The sequence below is a fragment of the Acomys minous genome (assembly GCF_964271855.1).
Source record: "Acomys minous genome assembly, chromosome: 11".
Lineage (NCBI taxonomy): Eukaryota > Metazoa > Chordata > Mammalia > Rodentia > Muridae > Acomys > Acomys minous.
This window is the reverse complement of record NC_140492.1, coordinates 93,906,265-93,926,574: the sequence shown is the minus strand read 5'-3', so window position 1 is coordinate 93,926,574 and position 20,310 is coordinate 93,906,265. Positions and strand designations below refer to the sequence as shown.

At 42.9% G+C, this 20,310-nt stretch overlaps 1 protein-coding gene across 16 annotated transcripts in view; it reads right to left on the bottom strand.

Moving 5' to 3' along the window:
- The window catches only part of MAST4 (microtubule associated serine/threonine kinase family member 4), a 617,295-nt gene that overhangs the window by 325,062 nt on the left and 271,923 nt on the right, over positions 1-20,310 (bottom strand). For 8 of the 16 annotated variants that reach the window (XM_084800734.1, XM_084800722.1, XM_084800737.1 and 5 more), the window contains one exon: positions 2,058-2,132. The exons of 7 other annotated variants lie outside the window; for them this stretch is intronic. In XM_084800734.1, coding sequence (XP_084656860.1) covers positions 2,058-2,132 — 75 coding nt within the window. The remainder of the gene's footprint in view (positions 1-2,057; positions 2,133-20,310) is intronic. One more of the 16 variants, XM_084800740.1, reaches the window with a different exon arrangement.

The window sequence follows — 20,310 nt, the reverse complement described above, 5'->3', positions numbered from 1 at the left end:
CCTTAAATTCACTTTAGTGAATCCTCACCCCAAACCTTCTGTGGTTCCTACTATCAGTCAGTCAGGGGGCTCAGGACAGATTGTTAAGAGGTATAGCCTGGACCTGGACTGGAAGCAATGGACTCTAAAGGACTATAAAACCCCAGGAGAGCCACTGTGGGAACCAGAGCAGGCTGAAGGTCAAGCAGCCCAGAAGAGGGAAATTCACCTGACAGGCAGACATTTCAAGAGTTCTGACAACTTATCTCACACTGGAAATTTCCATATGCCCAGTCCCCAGTTTAAAAAAAAAAAAAAGATATATTTTATTTATGTAATTTATGCCTGAGTGCTCTATTTGCATGTACAGCTGCAGGCCCGAAGAGGGCATCAGGTCCCATTGTAGATGGTTGTGAGCCACAACATGGGTGCTGGGAATTGAACTCAGGACCTCTGGAAGAGCAGCCAGTCCTGTGAACCAGAGAACCATCTCTCCTGCTCAGTCCCTGGCTTTTGTTTCAACTTTTCTCTAACTTTGTAAGGCCAAACCTACAAGAAAACAGGAGAGAAGCTAATGGATTTCTTCCCCCTCCCCAGCTCTGGATGGATTTGTAAATAAACTCCTCTCCATGTCCCAGGCCCCATCCTCCACTTTTCTTTTGGTATATTGATGCACGGAGGGCACTCATTCCAGGTTCCGCTAACAGATGGGCTTAAGAAAATTCCACTGCACACATTCCCTACAGTGCTGAGGCCAACCCACCCACTTTCAGTAAGTTTTCAGGATCTTTATGAGTCAATTATTTTTGTCTGTAGTGCTAGAGATCAAGCCTAGGTTGGCGTCTATGCTAGGCAAGTACACTACTGGTGACCTGTACTCTTAGCCTCTTACAAACAAGTTCTGATAGATGACCATAAGTTTAAAATGCTTAAATATATAAGCAAGAACATTTGTGACAGTTAATCTTGACTGTCATCTTGGCTGGATGAATAAACATGTAGGGCGCTGGTGAGGCACACCTTGGGTGCATTTGTGGTGGCATTCCCAGACAGTTTTCACAGAAGGAAGAGAGCCAATGCTGGATGTGTCCAGCACCACTGCATGGGTTGGGATAGCGGGCTGAAGACAAAATGGAAAAGGAGAGAGTGAACTGAGCATCAGGTCCAGCACTGTCTGCTTCCCCCCCTGCCCAGATATCATCATCAGCTCTCGTGTCCACGCCAGCGAGCTGCTCCCGCTACCATGCACTCCTGCCATGAAGAATGTGGTGATATCAACTGCCAACTGGACAGAAGTTAGAATCAGCAGAGAAACGGGCCTCGGAGCATGTCTGGGCCACCATGGGTAGCGTCACTCCCTAGGCAGGGGGTCCACTGCCTGTAGGAGGAGAGCAGGCGAGCTGGGCGCTGGCATGCATACCTTCATTGTTTTCTTCTAAGCCATGTGGTCTGATCAGCAGCTTCAAGCTCCAGTTGTCACTGCAGTATGAGGTACAGTATAGTATACAGCATAGAGGACTGCACTTTTGAGCTAAAATAAATCCTTTTCCTTTGAGTTTATTTTAGCACAGCGACAAGAATAGAAACTGAGACAAAAGTCCATGCCCTCAAATAATAAGCCAAAACAAATCTTTCTTTCCTTGAATGGTATACGCCAGGTATTTTTATTTAAAGAAGGGGAAAGTAACAAGACTACGAGGGCAGCTGACACTCTGGATGAATGTACTTCCTGAGCTTTGGGCAGTGATATCTGACGTGGGGAAACTAATGTGACTGCTCACATGGTAGAACTCTAGTGGGCATCTCTTGCCAGCTCCGGGTTCACAGACATCACACAGAACCTTGACATTGGCCACAGTAAGGAGGCACACCCTAGAAACGTAGCTCTTGCTGCCAGCCACGGTCTCGTCCGGGTTCGAGGCTGGCTGGTAAGTGTTTATTGGAATTCTCCTGGTGCGTACAGTCTTGCATAGGAAAGACTTTGCCTCATCCACATACAATGCTTCAAGACCCCCATGGTCACAGAGGGACTGCGGTGTCATGCACATCGGCCGCCCAAGGCGACAGGACACACTCACTTTTGAAGCTGCTGGGTCCACTAGTCTCTGGCGATGTCGAGCTGAGTTGAAATGGCTCTTCGGAGGCTGCCCTTCCTGACAGTGAATGGAAGATGGGAAATGAACGAGAGGTGGGAGGGGGAAAAGTGGGCATGGGATGATGGGAGAATGGCCAGAAAAGGAGAGGGACAGTGTTTAACGGTACTGTGCTTTGTTTAAGCTGAATATCAATAAGCATGCACACTCACACACGCGCGTGCACGCACACACACACACCATGTTTATCCCCACAAAATCACATAACACATGCAAGTCATTATGTTAAAAGCAGCCAATTATACATTCATGTAATAATGCCACAAGCCCAGCCCAGGATTCAGACATTTCACAACAAATATGTATTCTCTTGTCAGCTGATAATATTAAGGAAAACTAGAGTATCATTTTCCTGAATTCAAAGTCCTCCTTCCTAAGTAAATACCATTATAGAGCTTGTTTATGGAGCCATAGGAACCTCAGTCTACACACACACACACACACACACACACACACACACACACACACACACTATGTCTTAGAAACATCTCCCCAGTAGAATTCATATTTTTTGACAACCATCAACATGACCTAAATGTGTATTATATTTTATTAGTTTAAATTGGGACTTACATTAGGTTGATTAGGCAAATATACTGAAGAGTGGCCTCTCTTTAACCACTGGTAATGGCCACATACAGAGAGAGAGAAAACACACACACACACACACACACACACACAAATAGAAGACACAGAAAGTTTAATACTTACCATCCCTCATTATATAACAGATACACAAACATGCAATCCACGTTTCTACATTTGAAAGGTAAAATTGCGAACAAGGACCACTATAAATGATGTACGCCCATTTGCATCTTTCAAAGCTGTACAATAAACAGTAAATAAGAATTTAATAAGGGAATGCTACCCCTCACCCCTCAACACACACACACACACACACACACACACACACACACACACACACGAGTATCAACTCCAAGAAGGCAAGATGAAAACCAAGAGAGATGGTCTCACGAAACCTCTGGGCTGGGGAAGCAGCACAGTGGTAAAGTAGCTTGTCCGGCAATGGGCTAAAACCCTCAGTTTGCTGCCAAACAACAACAACAACAAAACACCTCTGGGCTTCTGAGACTCGGTTCACAGGTCAGAATTAACAGGCAGCAAAATGACCCTGAGATGAAAAATATTTACTCAACTCTATTTTAAAAAGAAAGAGGAAGGAGGAAAAAGAGAAAGAAACTAGGTGTTCTGGTCTATGCCTTTAATCCCAGCACTCCAGAGGCAGAGGCAGGTGGATCTCCGGGAGTTAAAGGCCAACATGGTCTACACGGTGAGTGCCAGGCCATCCAGGACCACCTAGCAAAGACTTTATCTCTGAAAAAAATTTTTTAAAGAAAGATTAAAGACCTATGATGTAATGGTGTAGCACTTACAATTTCTTTCTTTCTTTCTTTTTTTCTTTCTAGCAATAATTTCAGCCTAATAATTGCTCTATTACTTTGAAGTCACACATCAGTCATACCCACATGAGTTGCCAGCAGTCCGTGACATCACGACCATATACTTAGCACTTGCCATTAAAAAAGAAGGCATGGTGACGCACGCCTTTAATCCTAGCACTCGGGAGGCAGAGGCAGGCGGATCGCTGTGAGTTCGAGGCCAGCCTGGTCTACAAAGCGAGTCGAGGACAGCCAAGGCTACACAGAGAAATCCTGTCTCAAAGAAACCAAAAAAAAAAAAACCACAAAAAGAAAAAAAAAAAGAAGGCAAGCAAGTCGGGATTATGATTTTTGACTTCTGGAGTCTACCCTACAATATACATCTTCTCACTATCCATTTCTTAAAAAAAAAAAAAAAAAAAAAAAAAAGGTGATGGCACAGTCTTAGATCCAGCTTGCCTAGAACACCTTCCAAAGCTTTAATAACAGAACTGATAACTCAAAAATTCTCACCATTTAGCAAAACAGGAAGCTAAATATAGCTTCTCTTCTTACCTGAATCAATAGTTTTTTTAGAGAAGTTTTCTTTTTTTTTTTTTTAAAGAATAGCAGATTATTTAGTTTGATAATTTCAAAATTATCATTTAAACCTAGCAGTTTATCAGAATGGCGTCTCAGTGCTTTTTTCTCTTCTCTCTAGATAAAAGTGATCAAATAAATAGTTCTCTGCATTAATATAGCCAGAGAACCCCCACCCTGATTGACTTCCCTGTGGAGTGATTACTGCTAATTTAAGATTCCAATACACAGTGTCTGGCTCCCCAACATCAGGGGGAAAAAAATTAATCTCAGCCTTAAATATACAATTACAGTCAATGTGCAAATTAACTAAATTCTGAGCCTGTGGTTTATTGCTCTTCTTCTGACTCCGAGGTGAAAATGTTATCTTTTTTTAATTAGCTAATTGTACCATGAGCTCAGCAGGAGGCAGACACTGATATTAAACCTGAGATCTGAATCCTTAAACTCCTGTCTGGTAGAAGGCTGGTTTCGAAGCAGCAAGTACTTCCTTTGGGAGGTGAGGGCTTGTGGCGTCTTTCCTCATTTATCATCAAGACAATGAATCTTTAACAGCGGACAGCTTGCGATGAACAAATAGGTGTATGAAATAATCAATGTAGTTACACAGAGATTTCAGTCGTACATCTTAATAGAAGCCAAGGAAGAGCCTGCAGGATTAATGTCATTTTAATGAATTGCATATAGAGTGAAAATAAAGGTGGTGTGAACCGCTCACAGCGAGTTTTCTTCCATGCGATTCTTAAACTTTACCCATTAATTTTCAATAAAATAGTCACACCATGTTTTCTTGGAAGTTGGGGAGCTAAGCCGTTAGAGGTGATCTTGAGACCATGTGCCATCTGCAAACATTAGACCCTAGACGGAAGTCCTTGAGAAGGACTTTTCTCAGTAAAGAAGTTGTGTCTTCTCCTTTATTTTCAGGGCCCCTAACTGAATGCTTTTCCCTTCCTGTTTGCCACTTTTACTACTTACCATATAGGGGAGGGACTTAAAGAAAGTACTGCCTAGCTTAGTCAAGTAAACATTAATTCCTCCTCCTCCTCCTCCCTCGCTCCCTCCTCCCTCTCTCTCTCTCTCTCTCTCTCTCTCTCTCTCTCTCTCTCTCTCTCTCTCTCTCTGGGGATGGAACTGAAGGTTATACTACACAAGCCAACCATTACATCACCAGCCTGTATGTCACACATCTTTTCTTTTCTTTTCTTTTTTTTTTTTTTTGGTTTTTTTGAGACAGGGTTTCTCTGTGTAGCCCTGGCTGTCCTGGACTCGCTTTGTAGACCAGGCTGGCCTCGAACTCACAGTGATCCGCCTGCCTCTGCCTCTGCCTCCCGAGTGCTAGGATTAAAGGCGTGTGCCACCACGCCCGGCCTCACACATCTTTTTAAAATGCAAATAAAACTCAAACAGTTTCTCAGAAAATCCACTTCCGTACACAAATTATGGCTTAAATGTCAAGCAGTTTGGATACTGGAGACCTCATCCCTAAATTCACATATTCATGATATTTCAAAGGTGAAGCCTCCTAGGAGGGCTTACAATTAGATGAATGCATCAGGGCTGGACCCCAGGATGGCATTGGTGACTTTATATTAGAGGAAGAAAGATCTGAGCTGGCACATTTTCCCTGCTCACCTTTGAATGGGTTCACTAAGGGATAAGGCAGCAACATAAGCCTCAGAAGCTGAGGAGCAAAAGGTAGGCCCCATGCTCTGACCTCCCAGCTTCCAGATGGTGAGCAAAACAAACAAACAAACAATAACAAAAATTGTGTATTCTCTATAAATTATCTGGTCTCAGCTATTTTCTTATAGCAACAGTAAATAAACTTATTTGCTTGAGCAGTTTTCTATATTCAAGCAAAATTCTAAACTCTATCACTCACGCCAGCACTAAAGACAAAAAAAAAATCTGTGTCTACATTTTTCCCCCTCATTCGCTCAATCTCAAGAATTGGCTTCTCTTCCTAAACAGCATCCCTCACAGTCCTGGTATCTGTCACTCCAGACTGAGGCATCAATCTCCTGATACCATTTACCTCCTGCTTAATGACATCAACATCAGCAAAATAACAGATTGGACCTGGGTGGGCCCCCGCAGGGTTCTCTGAATTAAATGGCTTATTTACATATGCAAATCAAAGGTCTTCACTGCAAAGAGCTAGGGAGGGCGATTTGGGGAGTCTAATTCCTTGCCATTAGTTTCAAGAAGGAAGCACATTGCAAATTTGCTTAGGTAGGCTCAACAAAATAATTCTGCGATGATAACCACTAGTAACAAAAGTAGCAATTCTCAATTATGTAAATAAACCATTAAAATGACAAAAGAAAGAGCGTTGATATGTGCATAACGGCAGAAATTTAATGAGACATATTTCACTTGATGGTAAATGCTCCCACCAAGCCTTCACCCATTCGGTAAATCGTTTTAGAAATTATTAACATCCCTTAACACTACACATCATACTTCTAAAAGAAATTATTGTTCCCTTGACACTGCAGACCTGATAGCTTCGTACTTTAGCCTAATGCGCAACACGTGAACATATTTACAAGAACGCTTTGTGGAAAATAACTCACCAGGTGTGGGATAAGGGGTGCCCGGTGATTTAGTTGCTTACAGCCAACGATTTATAAAAGTCTAATTCTTTAAATCACATGTAAGTTACTCTCTCTCAAAGTAAGAGCCTCAAGGAAAATTTAAAATTAAGTGTACCTATATTTTTGGCATGAGACTCATTTTTCAAAAGCCTACCCTTACATATTTCTAGCCTCAAAATTAAAAAAAAAAAAAAGGAAGGTGGAGGGCAGAAAAACCACATAAGAGATCGGAAATTCTTCAAGGACTCCCAGAGTCCATCTTGAAAATCCACTCAAAGTACTTTTCATTCTACAAATAATCACAGGCACTCTGTGAGGGATGTAAACTTCTCCACCCAGGTCTGAGATGGTCTTTGTCTGTGATAAAAATACTTTATCCCTAATCAAAGTTCTTATTAGAAACTATGCTTAAGTACAACAAAGCTTATTTCAAAGAGACACCACTAAAAAGGCCCTTCAATGTCTTGTCAAGCAATCAAGATAGGACCTCGCAAAATAAGACTACTCCATGAAAATAAATTGATTGATAGAACTCATAAGCCAGGGAGATTGAACAATTACTAAGCATATCAAACTGAGATCAGGGAGCCAGGATACTGAAGGAATACATCACCTAAAAGATGAGGCACATTTTCCATTGTACCATAGCTGTCTAAGACACGTGGGATTCATCCCATAATAACTTATGGAAATGTCTAACATTAATAATACTGCGAAGAAGACGGCAATTCTTTCACATTCTTTCAAAGTCAAGTTTTCAAATTAGGTCAAGAGATGAGAAACCAGGCCATAGAAAGGGTTACTCACACAAGAGCAGACACTGGGACCAGGGTCATCTGGGCTCCTCCCACTACTATCCTGCTTTTTAGATCAGGAATTAATTTCCCAGTGCTAGAATTGCTTGGTCTTTCCTCGTCTGTTTCTATTTTCATTCTTTTTAAAATAAATGCTGGCCTCTGTCAGTTAAAGTGATGATGAGACTGGTAGTTAAAATCAGCTTCCTGCTAGAATGCCTGCTGAACAGTGATGCCCTGGGTTCGATCCCCAGCACAAAACCACAAAACCAAAGGCCATAAAACCCCCCCGCAAAAGGAGTGGTTCTTAAGGTGCTGTGAGACAGGAGTCATGCCTAAAAGGACTTACTAACAGTGCTTTGCCTTGGATCCCCCTCAGGTAATTAATTTTTCCCCCTCAGATTCATATACTTCTGTACTACTAAATCTTCTACATATACTCTTATTTTAAAATAGTTTTATTTCAGAAAAAATGGTTCCTTTTAAAATAAACCAACGTTGTGCCAGGTTGTGGTGGCACACGCCTTTAATGCGAGCATTCAGGAGGCAGAGGCAGAGGCAGAGGCAGGCAGATGCCTGAGTTAGAGGCCAGCCTGGTCTAAGGAGCAAGTTCCAGGACAGCCAGGTCTACATAGAGAAACCCTGTCTCATCACACACACACACACACACACACACACACACACACACACACACACACACATGCATTCGCGCACACGCACACACACACACACACTTTTAAATTATGACAAGGAACTTCATCATAACATCTTAAAATCATGGCTTTGTTGTACTAGTTACATTTTGTTCCTAATACATATTAATAAATAGTAAATTTAAAACATTTGGGCACTGAATAGGTGCTATTCTACGTGTACTAAAGAAAGTCACTTGAATAAGTGTCTATCGAAATCAGTTCACTGTATTTCGTGTTCAGTAAATATACGAGTTACTTTTCTCATTGTTACAAAATACCTGGTGGGTGTGGGGGTGGGGGGTGGGTGGGGGTTGGGGAGGGACAATTTAAGAGAAGAAATGGGTTTCTGTTGGCTCAGAACTGGACCATACAACTGACCAAGGCATTGGTGGCAGAGGTGTGAGGCAGCTGGTCTCACTGCATCCATGGGGAATAAGAAACATCTGTGGTCACCTCAAAGTTCTCCCATTTCTTCAGCCCAGGCTCCCAGCCCACATTTAAGGCAGGGCTGTCCAGCCTTGGGCCTTGAAAGCCACACGCTTTGCTCTGGCCATACTGGTCTTTGTGTTGTTTCCGGGGCTCTCCAACTGCTTCCAGATCAGGATTCGTAAGATGGCACTTACCGGACAACTCTCTCGTTATGCGTTTTGTTTAATTCAGGGAGACTCAGAAGTATCCCTCCTAAAGGAATACCATCTCACTCCCTCCTCCTCCATCTTTTCTTCATAACACATCTTGGGAGTTGAACATCCCTTTCACAGGAGTTGCCTAAGAACACTGGCAAAGACAGATGTTTACACTACAATTCGTAACAGTAGCAAAATTACAGTTTACGAAGTAGTAGCGAAAATAGTTTTATCATTGGGGTCACCACAGCATGAAGAGTCGTGGTATAAGGAAGGTTGAGAACCACTGCGATATAGTTTCCATGTGCCTGTCCTCTCTTTCCCTAAGCATCACAAAACCTGAAAGTAGCTCTCTCATTTTGTCCTCTACCTGGTCCAGCCCATGTCCACAAACACTTTTTAAAATCAGGAAGTGAAACAAAATTTTATATATACAATACAGAGTTACATGCTACGAACTGAACCAGGCCCAGGGGTCCCAGGATTCTGCAGGATGGAGAAGGTTCTATTGGGTTGGTGGGTGGGGTCTGAACAGCACTTGACAGAGCGCTTCCACAGGAATGCTGGGTACCTCTCTACCTGAAGACAAAAAAAAAAGGGTGTGGGGGGGGGAGAGGGTTGCTTTCAAGACCCGAAGCAGAGAGCTGGGAAGAGAGGATTTTGTAGGAGAGCATTCAGGTGGCCTGTTGTCCCTGCCACAAGGAGGAAGGGCCAATGACTGAGCTCTTGTTTCCCTCTGCTCTCCTGCTGGGATCTCCACACTGGGCCAAACCTAACCAAGCACCAAAGGCCAGGATGCCTTGGTAAACAGTAGCTGAAGCAGGAAGAGAGAGAGACAGGAAGAGAAGGAAAGATGAGACGTGGAGAAAAGAGGAGCGCGAGTCAGGAAGATCAGAGGAAAGACACAGGAGAAAGGGTTGTCAAAAGAGAAGTCTGAGGCTTGCACAACTCTGAGGCACAGCTGGCAGCAACAGGGGTCCGCTGCCCCTTTCCTTCCCAGTCACAGACCTCACTTCAAGCCCAAAACTGTTTTCGCTGTCTCAGAAAAGCTGTGTGGACTTGCCTCTGCTGGGAAGAAAGGAAAACAATTTGTGTAGAAAAGCCACCTAGTGCTTTTCTCCCGTGGCGTTCACTTTCCAAAGATGCTGAGGGTGCAAACTGGAGATTCTGCATGAAGCTCGTATCTAATCACGGGATTTCGCTTTTGTCAAGGTTTCACAATAACGCGATTCTCCTAGCTCTGCAGTGGCGAGCCAAAAGAAAACCCTGGGATTGAATTCCTGATGAAACCCTTACTTTGAATTCAAATTTGCTTCACAACCCTGGTGCTCTTCAATTTGCCTTTTAAAGTTATTCAACATGAAGAAAGAAGAAAAGCCAGTCTGCATAGATTCCACTCATATCTGAGGAAGCGGGGAGCCCTGGCCTTCTCTGAAGAAGTGACAAGAGTAAAGTCCATGGACAACAGTCCCCTCCAGACCACCAGCTGGGGACAGAGAGCCACCCTGGCCATTCAACTGTCCTATATCCTCAGGTGTGCAGATGGGGAGGTCTGGAATTCCAGGACCTTATCTAAAAGCCAGAATGATAGTGTAAAGTTTTTAAATGAGCAAATTCAATTATTGAGTTCACGTCATAGTTCGGTTTTCTTACAGGCTTCAAAATATGTGTATTTTGGGATTCTCAGTATTGACAACCAGTTAGAAAATATTACTGCTCACAGTTGTCCATAGAGAAACATGGCTTATACCACGTTCCACCATCAGTCAATGATCCTTTGTTAGAGCACTTCGAAACATTACATATTGATTCAAATTAATGAATTTTATGTCAAAGGCCAGTTAACATATTTTACCATAGACAATAAGTTTATGGATGTAATTACTGACTGGAGGTCCAAAAACAGCACAATTACGCTTCAGCACATTTGTCAGCCCACTTAAGTCACTTCAATTTAGAAAAAAAAAAAATCTAATGAAATCACATGCCACAGATTTTTAATGAGAAAAATTACAAGATACCTAAATTAAAAGAACCAATTTTCCACAGGGAAATCTGGGGGGAAAATGTTTTAGGTAAACCAATTTTCTGAAGGCAAAATAAAAATTTCAACACCGCTCTGAGTTGCACCCAAAGCAAATTACTGCCAGCAAGCAATAAGGCTCTGATAATGAGACCTGATTAGGGTTGAAATTAAGCAGGAGATACAGCAGACTCTTCAGAGCTGTTTTGATAGAGTTCATCAGTTTAGCAGGCATGAGGTGAATGACCAGGGAGCCAGGAGAGGGTAGCAGCCTTTCAGAGACTGTCTAAATGGCCTCACATCTGCCAGGGGCTCAGCACATGCATTCATTTACAAAAGAGATCACACACACACACACACACACACACACACACACACACACACACACAGGTGTACGCACCTCACCAGAATTATAGCACTGAGGACCAGACACAGTGCTAAGGTATAGTATCACGGCCATCACATCTTCTACCAGGAATATGAGCCATGTGTGCACTTACGCGGGGTACAGGAAGGGCCATCTTGTCTCTCCCACTTATAAAGAAGGCCCCAGGATTTAGAAGATTGCAAACTTCACACACTTTAAACAAACACACAGAGAATTACAGTCATGTTCAGATCACACTGTTGTCATTTTATTCTCTCGTCTTTAGCTAAAATCTACTTCTAATGGAGAATGGAAAACAAAAAAACTTATGGCTTCCTTGGGAGAGTTCTTTTAACTTTTAATTTTGTTGTTTGTTTGTTTGTTTTTGTTTATCAAGACAGGGTTTTTCCCCCCACAGCTCTGGCTGTCCTAGAATTCTCTCTGTAGCTGAGGCCAGCCTCGAACTCACAGAGGCCTGCTTGTCTCCCAAATGCTGGGATTAAAGGCTTGAGCCACCACTACCCAAAGAGAATTCTTTATGGGTAGACATAGCACATGCCAGAGGTGCTGAGGCAGAGTAAAGCATGCTGGGAGATCCACAATGAGCTCCATCCTGACCCCGTGTGTGCCCAGCAGTGCCCCAGTTTCTCCACGTGTAAGCTGAGGCTATGGCAGCTACTCCAACAGCTTATGTGACAAAAATAAGACACACACCATGCTCAGCACATGCCTGGCTTGACTACCATGTAACCTATGATAGGTATTAGTGGTACACAGGCATCTGCCAGGAATTTATACTACCCTAAAACTGGATCCGTTCACTTCCCTTTATAAACACCATATAACTCTTTCTATGAACTTTTGAACGCTTTCTACATTTCTTCCTAAACAGCAACAGAACCTCCACAGGGCTTCAGCCCCAGGCTTTCTGAGGACCACCGACATCTCAGATGCCCCATTTTCACCTAAGAAACCACTTAATGCAGAAACATGCAACAGGTATCCCTCATCACCCACGCGTAAGATGGAAACCCAGGCCAACCCTTGCAAGCAACTGAACAGACTTCAGGAAGGAGATGACCACAGAGCTACCTAAGAACACGTGACAGAAAGCAGGGTTTTCTGTGGTCTTCCAGCCTTACATCCTGGCCAGAGGTTGCCAGTGCACTTGCACTCTGATTGTCCCAGGCACCCCATGGCCTGCAGACTAGGAAGGAATTATGCTACAGAACCAATGAGCACAAGGCTACTGTTCTTTTTAAAAGTCAGAGGGTGGGAAGTGGTAGAAGGGAAATGCTGTACCCTGGGAATCAAGTGAGGGCAGATGACAGAAAGACACACACACACACACACACACACACACACACACACACACACACACAGAGGAAGTCTTTGGAAAGAAAAACAAGCAAGGCTGCTGACGAAAACGACTCCGGCTAAAAAGGAAGAGGTGTTCTTTGCCAAGAAAAATGTGCTAATCTTATGCAGCTGAAGGAGATATTTAAAGAAACATTGTGGGACTTTTGTCTTTAATTCCTTAATTCTTAATCCTGAAGTCATACCTAATCCTGAATCAACCTTGGAACAATAGTGTAACCCAGGAATCAGGCTCTGAGCATCACTTGGCTCCATGTGAACCTCATATTTAGGGAACAATAAAAAAGATCAAGATGATGTATTTTGTTGCTTCAATCAAACTGAAAAATCCTTGATGGAAATGAAAGGTTCTTGAAGATATATAAACACACACACACACACCCCAATTACCATGTACTGGATTGGCAGTACCTTCTATTATTGGCTAACTTTGTAACAACCCAATGTGGGCACTATTGTTAAGCTAGCTCATTTCACAGAGGAGAAAAAAAATAATACATGCATGAAGAAGTTTTAAAGTGGAAAGAGTACCAGTAGGTTGGGAAAATGGGAAACAAAGAATGAAAGAAAAGGAACTCACTCAAGAAAAACCATACTGGGCACCTGGAGAAACCGAACCAGCCCCGCAGTGATGGGTACATGGCATGCTACAGAGTCCAACACACTCCAAGAAAAGACCTGCTTAACCAGGGACTGATACAGCCTTAGAAAGATATTTTGATTTACATTTCATAACATAATCCCCTGCAAAATAATCAGATAAAATAAAAACTAATTTCAGAACAAAATCTTGACTTGGATCTGTAGCTCGGCGGCACTACAGGTGTTAGCAGACACAGGTCTTAAGTTCAAACCCCAACATTAACTTTAAAAATGTATATAAGTCAAGGTAAAACAGTAAAATGATTTTTTTCCCATCACAAGAGTGAAAGTTAAGGAGAATCAAAATGCCGTGGGCTGGTGACTTAAAGAGAAGACTGTGACCTGTTGTCAGAATATTCAGGAACTTTGCCATGTTTATCGGCCATATCGATTAGGGTTGAAAATATAAATGCCAGTTCCAGGTGTGGTGGGACAGGCCTTACTTCCAAGCACTCAGGAGGCGGAGGTAGGTGGATCTCTGTGAGTTTGAGGCCAGCCTGGTCTATATGGCCAGTCAAGGCTACAAAGCAAGACCCTATTCGAAACAAAACTAAACAAAATGTATATGCCAGAAAATCCATCAATCCTGCTTCTTGGCCCATATCCTAAAACACTTCTTGCTAAACTTTGACTGGCCTCCCATAAGCTCCAGATGGTGGCACTGTTTGCAGAGACTGTAGAACTTCTAGGTGGGGCTTGCCTTGAGGAAGTGGGTCAGTAGAGCTCAAGCTTTGTACTTCCTGTTGACACGTGCTCCTTCCGCCATGGAATAAACTCCTCACATCTCCATGCCTTCCCAACCGTAATGGGCTACCAGGCCTTGTCCACACTTTACTATAATAATACAATTCTGCCATCTACAAAGTCGATGGGCGAAACCATGTAATTGAATTACAACCTCAACCTCCACCTCCTGCCTCCAAATAACAGCAAAATCTTATCCTGTTTCAAGTACATTTTAGGTTTTGGGTTAGGCTACCTTCATAGAAATCCATGTGGGCCACAGGTTAGAAGCACCTGGGCTTACACCTTCTAAGCTATGAGCCAAAATAAGCCTTTCCTTCTGTAGGGTGGTCCTGTTAAACATTCTGCCACAGTGACAAGAAGGAGAACTTATACATTGATGAGCAGCAGGAGGTCCCCACATGAACGCCCTCGGAAGCACTGCTTGCTTCAAGCAAGGAACCCAGGAAACACCTAGCAGTTTTTATTGTGAGAAGGGATAAGAAGAAATCGGAATATCCATAGGAAGAAAAACTAAGCAGTACTTAAAATGGCTGCACTAGGTCTAAATGAATATAAATACACACACATAATGCATCTATATATGTATATATATGTGTGTGTATATATATACATATATATATATAATATATATATATATATATATGTAGGTCTGTATATATGCATACATATATACAAGTACATGAACCAAATTTCATGGACCAAAAAAATAGCAAAGTACGTGTGAAAGGATAAGAATACAGAGAGATACATGCATACCAAGTTGTATATATAACAGTGGCTGGTTCTCATTGGAAGGGCAGAGAAAAGAATAAGATGCTGGGGCAGGTTCTCAGTCATCTTCATCCCTGTTCCACATTGCCACACCCAACTGCATTTGTTGTAAATGCTAACCTAAGGTAAATAACACATTGTGAGTATTTCTTACGTTTAGATATCAGTTGTAGAAGTCATTGCCACAGCATTCCCTGAAGTTTTCAGCATTTTTATGAACTTTTAAAACATTGTTTTATGGGACCACCTTTACAACTAGTCAGGTCACCGGGTAGCCATCACCTTTATCTAGGTCGATATTTAAAACAGGACATTCCAATGTAATAAACAGCACGATCGGAAGATTACAAAGACAGCATTAAAGCTGCCTTTGTGCAAACAAATGCCCAGCATTTGACTCCAATCAGATAACAAGAAAATCGGAATGAAGATCAGGCAGGCCATCGGTCTGTCAGTGCTTCTCCCTGATGAGACAACACGCAGGCTCCCTCATCTTTTCTCCAAACAGCACTGACATTGACTGGAGTGTGTGAGGGCAATTATTAACAATTCCTCCCAGCCCAGATCCGTAGCTCACTCTTCTTCTTGGTCAAGTGCAAATAGTAAAATAAAATGGCACAAAACTTCCAGGAACAGAAAAGACTGATCCAAAGAGATTTATCCATTTAAATTCTAGGACTTCTATGTGCCTCCTTCTCCTGTCCTGACTATTACAAAGGAAGGGCCTACCTGTGAGTCAGCCCTGGGTCCCTCTCTGGACCTGACCACAGGTGGCCTCCATGTCACTCCTGTGGCCTCCCTTTTGTCTCCACTGAGATTTGTGAGCCACAGCAGAAATTCAGATTAACCTGATACCCTGGACGTTCTCCAAAAAGCATGGGCGCCTGCCAGCCCCCTCCCCCACTCCCCCAGTGAGCAGCTTATTCCTGTGGGACAAACATCAAATGGGGGACAGGAGCCAGAGGTGGGGTTAATAACTGAGGTTTCCTAGAAGTCTTCAATGGATCTTCCTCAAGGTTCCTTTAATGTTTCAGGAGGCCCAGGAGCAAAGGCATCCCCACTGCTCTCGGAGTGACATCACACTGCCTTGCCTTCATCCCCCTCCTTGTTTAGCTTTTCCTGAGGCTACTGTGTGGGGACCCCTCCCACAACACACACCCTCAAACCCTTCTCTCAGATCTGCTTTCAAAACTCTAGTGAGGAGGATGACGTTCATCTAGTTCAGGGCTAAAAGTGATCTTTTCTAATTTATCAAATTAAAAAAAAAATTTCTACATATTTCAGTACTAGATAGCAAGTGGACTTTAGACACAAAAATGAAGAGAAATACAATCTGGCAAGTGCAATACAGACACAAAAATAAAGAAAACAAAGTCTGACCTTATAGTCTGGAATAAGATAAGTCACATGCACACACACACATACATGTATGCATGGACACACGTGCACAAAGGCAGCACATATATGCATGTATACATGCACGTGCATGCACACATGCAAGCACGAAGGCAGCATGTACATGCATGCACAAAAACCCATACACATACACACACATGCAGACATACACACACACACACACACATACACACACGCACACACATACACACACGCACACAGAGGAAGGCAGCATATGTATGTGTGCACACGTGCACGTGTATATACACACACATACAAACACATGTGTGCATACACACACACATACACATTCACACTCTGTGGTGCTAACATCAGCACATGCAGAGGAAACGTCAGTGCCCTGAGGGAGAGGGAGAGATGACAGCTTCTGCCTATGGAGGTTTTTCCGGTTGTGAGTTGTTTGACTTCTCCCCAACTGTGGTAGGCTCCATTCACAAACCTGGTATCTACCTCTTTCGTAAACACTTCTCTATGAATGTAGGATTTATCCATCCACTTCTAACAGTCCGAACTGACGAGGTGTCAGATCTGGGATTGTGTTAGGAGAGACTGTGACTTCTGTGCCATTCTCTTGCACGTGGTGGCCTGACGTGAGCCTCTTTTGGGAGAAGCTAATGAACGAGAAAGGACTGGAAGGTAGCTGTTAGGCTACCTACCCTGGCCTGTAGCCACCCAAAGGTGCTTGACGCAGGTCTTCTAGCGTGCACGGTGGCATCCCAGCCAGTATCTAATGTTAGCTGGATGAGAGACCTTAACCTTAGCACAAAATACAAGCAACAATCTGAACACAGGCAATAGGGAACACGTCTGGAACCTAGGCTTGTTCTACCGTGCTCTTATCCAATACACCCTATTTATTATATGTTAAGCAGAAAACACAGAAATTAACTTTTAAAAATAGCATGGTTGGGCTGGAGAGTTGGTTGCCCTTGCAGTGGACCTGCGCCATTTCCAGCATTCCTATCCAGCAGCTCACAACAGCTTGTAACTCATTCTGGAGCACTAGCGCCCTCTTCTGGTCTCCACGGGCACCTCCACCATAACACGGTGCACATACATACACTTAGGCCCATACACATAAAACAAAAAAGAAAAATAATAAATACAAAGGCTGGGCAGAATGGTACACACCATTAATCCCAGCACTTGGGAGGCGAAGGAAGGCAGATCTCTGTGAGTTCGAGGCCAGCCTGATCTACATTGTGAGTTCTAGGATAGCCAGGGCTACAAAGTGAGACCCTGCCTCAAATAACATGCAAGCAAACAATGACTAAATAAATAATAAAATAGCATTGTTCTAGCTTTTTGCAGAAAATGTTAAGCTTCGTAGCAAACATATTTCTATCACTTATTCCAAATGCCTAGTTTATACTGACCCTATACGTTACTATTAAAAGTACAAATAAAATACTCTTTACTGAGACAACACACTTTATGTTCAACGCAAGGTATTTTAGGTTTCTTCCATCTTCTCAGGACAAAAGTATATACTTAGAAGAGAATTCTGATTTTCTTCTCCATGAAACGTCCTTACAGGAATCAGGCTTTTTCTTTTTATTCATTCAGTGAACTATTCCCACAAGCAGAAAATGAACGAAGCAGTGACCTGGAAGACGTCATGTCCAAGCATTCTGTAATAGTTTCCAAACCACCTACATGGAAGTTTACATTTTCCTCCCAGTCTTCTGGTGGGACTGGGTAGCCTCTGTTTAAACTCAGTAATGTCTAGGATAAACATACAGATGTGGCCGAATGAGACTGCTTCCAGCCTTCGTGGTCTCACCAGGGTACAGAGTGAAAGGACACACTCTGAACAGGAAGAGCTCTTCTCACTCTTTCAACAAAGGCTTTGCTGGTCCTTACAAATTTGATTTTATCTTTAAAACTTTCTTATATAAAAACTGCAAGACAGCAGCAACAACAAAGTAACTAACAAAATGAACCAGACTCAAACACTGCTTAATTTTAAAACACAGCACCGGGCATTTGGGAAATGTAGAGAGCCACGGATGTTTTGACGGGGAAGAGAAAAGACACAAAAGCAGGGTGGGGGGGGGGGAAGCGGTGGATTTAGGGTTGTTTGGTGTGGTGTTGAATATGATGAAAACTCACTGTACCAACTTCTCAGCGAATTCAAAAAGAAAAATAACCATCGCCATTTGAAATAAAAACGAGGAAAGAAAGGTAAGGTGGAACAGTTCTTCAATGATGAATTTAAACCACACACACACACACACACACACACACACACACACACACACACACGTACCCAAGGCACATGATATAAAATCATAACTGTACTACAAACTTGGCAAGTAACTTTCAGAAAATACCCATCTTCACCTCCCTCGAGGAAATCTACTTCAACAAACGTGGCCTGAGCAAAAGGCCGTAGTCATCAGAAGCAACACTTTGACTCTGTCACTCACGATACAGGGCCACAAAGCAAGGAATAGCGTGGAGTGCCTGATCACAAGAAGCCTTGAGAGTAATCTTTGTCTCCTGCTTACTGGTCCACCCACTTACCGGTGAGGATGCGCTGCAATGCTCCTCCCTCATGAACAACTAGGAATACACGTGCGCGCAGCAGCACCGGCACCAAGCCCATACTGCTTAACCTTTAACCTCCCGGTCTCACTTTGAGTTTCAAACAAGGGATTTCAGCCGCTCTTCACTAGTCCCTGTCTGCGTTGCTTCTGCTATCTCACTATGTAGTATTACATCCTTTTAACTCATTTCCCATTTCCTGTATACTCCTTTCTTCCCTCATGAAAAAAAAATATGATGAGAACCCTCCTTAGGGAGGAGAGAGAATTTACACCCTATCGAGGTGCCCTTTGAAGGCGGCTAACGTATCTCTGCACATTTTCTTCTCGACACACACAACTGAGCTTTGAGAGTTTGTACTGTAGTTAAAACTTTCACGTAAAAGATTAGGGCTCTGCTTCTGACTTAGGGAGAAGGGTGTAGTTCAAACCATGGTCTACATGGATCCTTGCCGTGTGAAATACATGTCTTTCATCGCAAGCCCTCTCTCAAAAATCACTGCACCCCATAGCAGGCTAGCAGGCCTGTGTTCAGGCAGACATACCCAAGGGTGTCCAGGGGATTTGCTGTCTCTGATGCTCGGCTCTCCATTCTAGACCAATGGAGTAACAGTACCTAACAGGATCATCTTGAACGTCAGGCCAACGCACATAGCTCCCAGCAAGGACTCTAATATTTCAAAGGCATCCGTCAACATAGAAAGCTATTTTCAAAAGACTTCACCACACTTAGCCCAATGCTGTACCTCAAGGGAAATCACTATTCATTAAAACGACTAAGGGGTTAGTTTCCTTGGGTTACAGAAGAAGAATCAAAGCCAGCAAATGTCCAGAACCTTTCTGAGTCTAAAACAAATACCACAGTGATGCCAGGCACCACTTAGCCAGTCTGAAAACAGTCAGTAGGGAGGGTATAGATAGAAACTGTTCTCAGAAAGAATTACTCCACAATTAGCTCCTGCTCATCCTCGGAAGCAAAACTGCATCGAGGTACAAATGGTACAAATGGAGACGCAATGGAGAAACTGCACACACTGTAATAACCCAGTGATATGTAACCGCTATTAAACCAAGAAGGGTCTTAGATATGTAGCACAGGTTTTTAAAACATTAAGGAAATGGTAACTCTGAAGAGTCATTTCCCAAGGAATGGAAAAGACAATAAGCAGGAACAGTAGCTCACACAAATTAAACTGTCCTGCAAGAGCAATGGCCAGCGTGCAAAGAATGCATCTGAGGCTACTTGCAGCATCCTTGTGGCTCTTGCTATGGGTGTTAAATTTTCCGTAACAAAAACTGGTAACTAACAGGTTGACTCAAATTGCCTGGTGGCCTCATCAATTAGAAGGCTTGTTCCTGCCTACTCTCCTATTAGGCCTCTTTACGGAGTGGTCCTTGCTTTGTGCTACATCTTTGCATAGAAAGACATAAATATCAGATACAAAAGTAGATGATAGATTAGATAGATAGATAGATAGATAGATAGATAGATAGATAGATAAATGGACGATAGATAGATGATAGAGATAGATATAGATATAGATGTTATAGATAGATAATAGATAGATGATAGATAGATATATAGGTAGATAGAT